We start from the raw sequence: 692 nt of genomic DNA on the forward strand, positions 1-692 counted from the left end.
ACCTCTTGCATTCAGGTGACCACGCATTAGCTTGTAGCCGGTGTTTGGATGACTTCTGTGAATTTCACTTACAATACGGTCTAACTCCTCATCATTCACAGCTGAATAGAGATCTGTCTTTCTGTACAAACAAGAAAAACACAACATCAAGTAATGTTACCTTAAACGTCATATTCTTTCCGAGTGTATGAGAGCAGCAATTCATAAACAGAAAACTCATGAATTTAGTGTAAATACCTTAAACTGTATTGTTGCATGCGCCTCCTGATGGTCCTCTTTGACACACCGAACATCGCTGCAATTTGAACTGCGGGAACTCCACAAAGAAGTTGATGCTCCAGAACTGCACTCGGTATGTCAAACGCCAAACGCCCCGGTCCCTGTGTGTGTTGGGCCTGAAGTGCCCTGGTACCAGAGAAGCGGTGGACAACTTCTTCTAGATTTGCAATCACTCTGTGGTCGATATCTTCGTCGGAAAGTGCGGAAATGACTCCAACAACTTCAATAAGTTCCTCTGCTTTACTAGCTACATGCTCTGGGTCAGCAGGTCCTGCTTCTACATCCTCTGCTAAGTTTAAAATGTCTCTAACCAACTCCCTGGAAAGTTCACGGAGATCCTCCATTGTCTCTATCCAGGTTGGCCTACTCTACTTCAGACCAAAGCAATGGATCAGACTAGATTCGCGTTAGCC

The 692-nt window shown here is 44.8% G+C and overlaps 1 protein-coding gene across 1 annotated transcript in view; it reads right to left on the minus strand.

Annotated features, from left to right (window-relative positions):
- LOC311134762 (uncharacterized protein) overlaps nt 1–381 on the minus strand; it is a 3,049-nt gene extending 2,668 nt beyond the window's left edge. Inside the window, exons 1-2 of the mRNA XM_084168540.1 lie at nt 238–381; nt 1–121 (exon numbers count right to left, since the gene is read on the minus strand). The exon at nt 1–121 is cut by the window's left edge and continues 13 nt beyond it. Coding sequence (XP_084024666.1) covers nt 1–121; nt 238–293 — 177 coding nt within the window. The 5' untranslated portion in view covers nt 294–381. The remainder of the gene's footprint in view (nt 122–237) is intronic.
- Between the last annotated feature and the right edge of the window lie 311 nt (nt 382–692).

The sequence above is a fragment of the Coregonus lavaretus genome, assembly GCF_964263955.1.
Source record: "Coregonus lavaretus genome assembly, chromosome: 9".
Lineage (NCBI taxonomy): Eukaryota > Metazoa > Chordata > Actinopteri > Salmoniformes > Salmonidae > Coregonus > Coregonus lavaretus.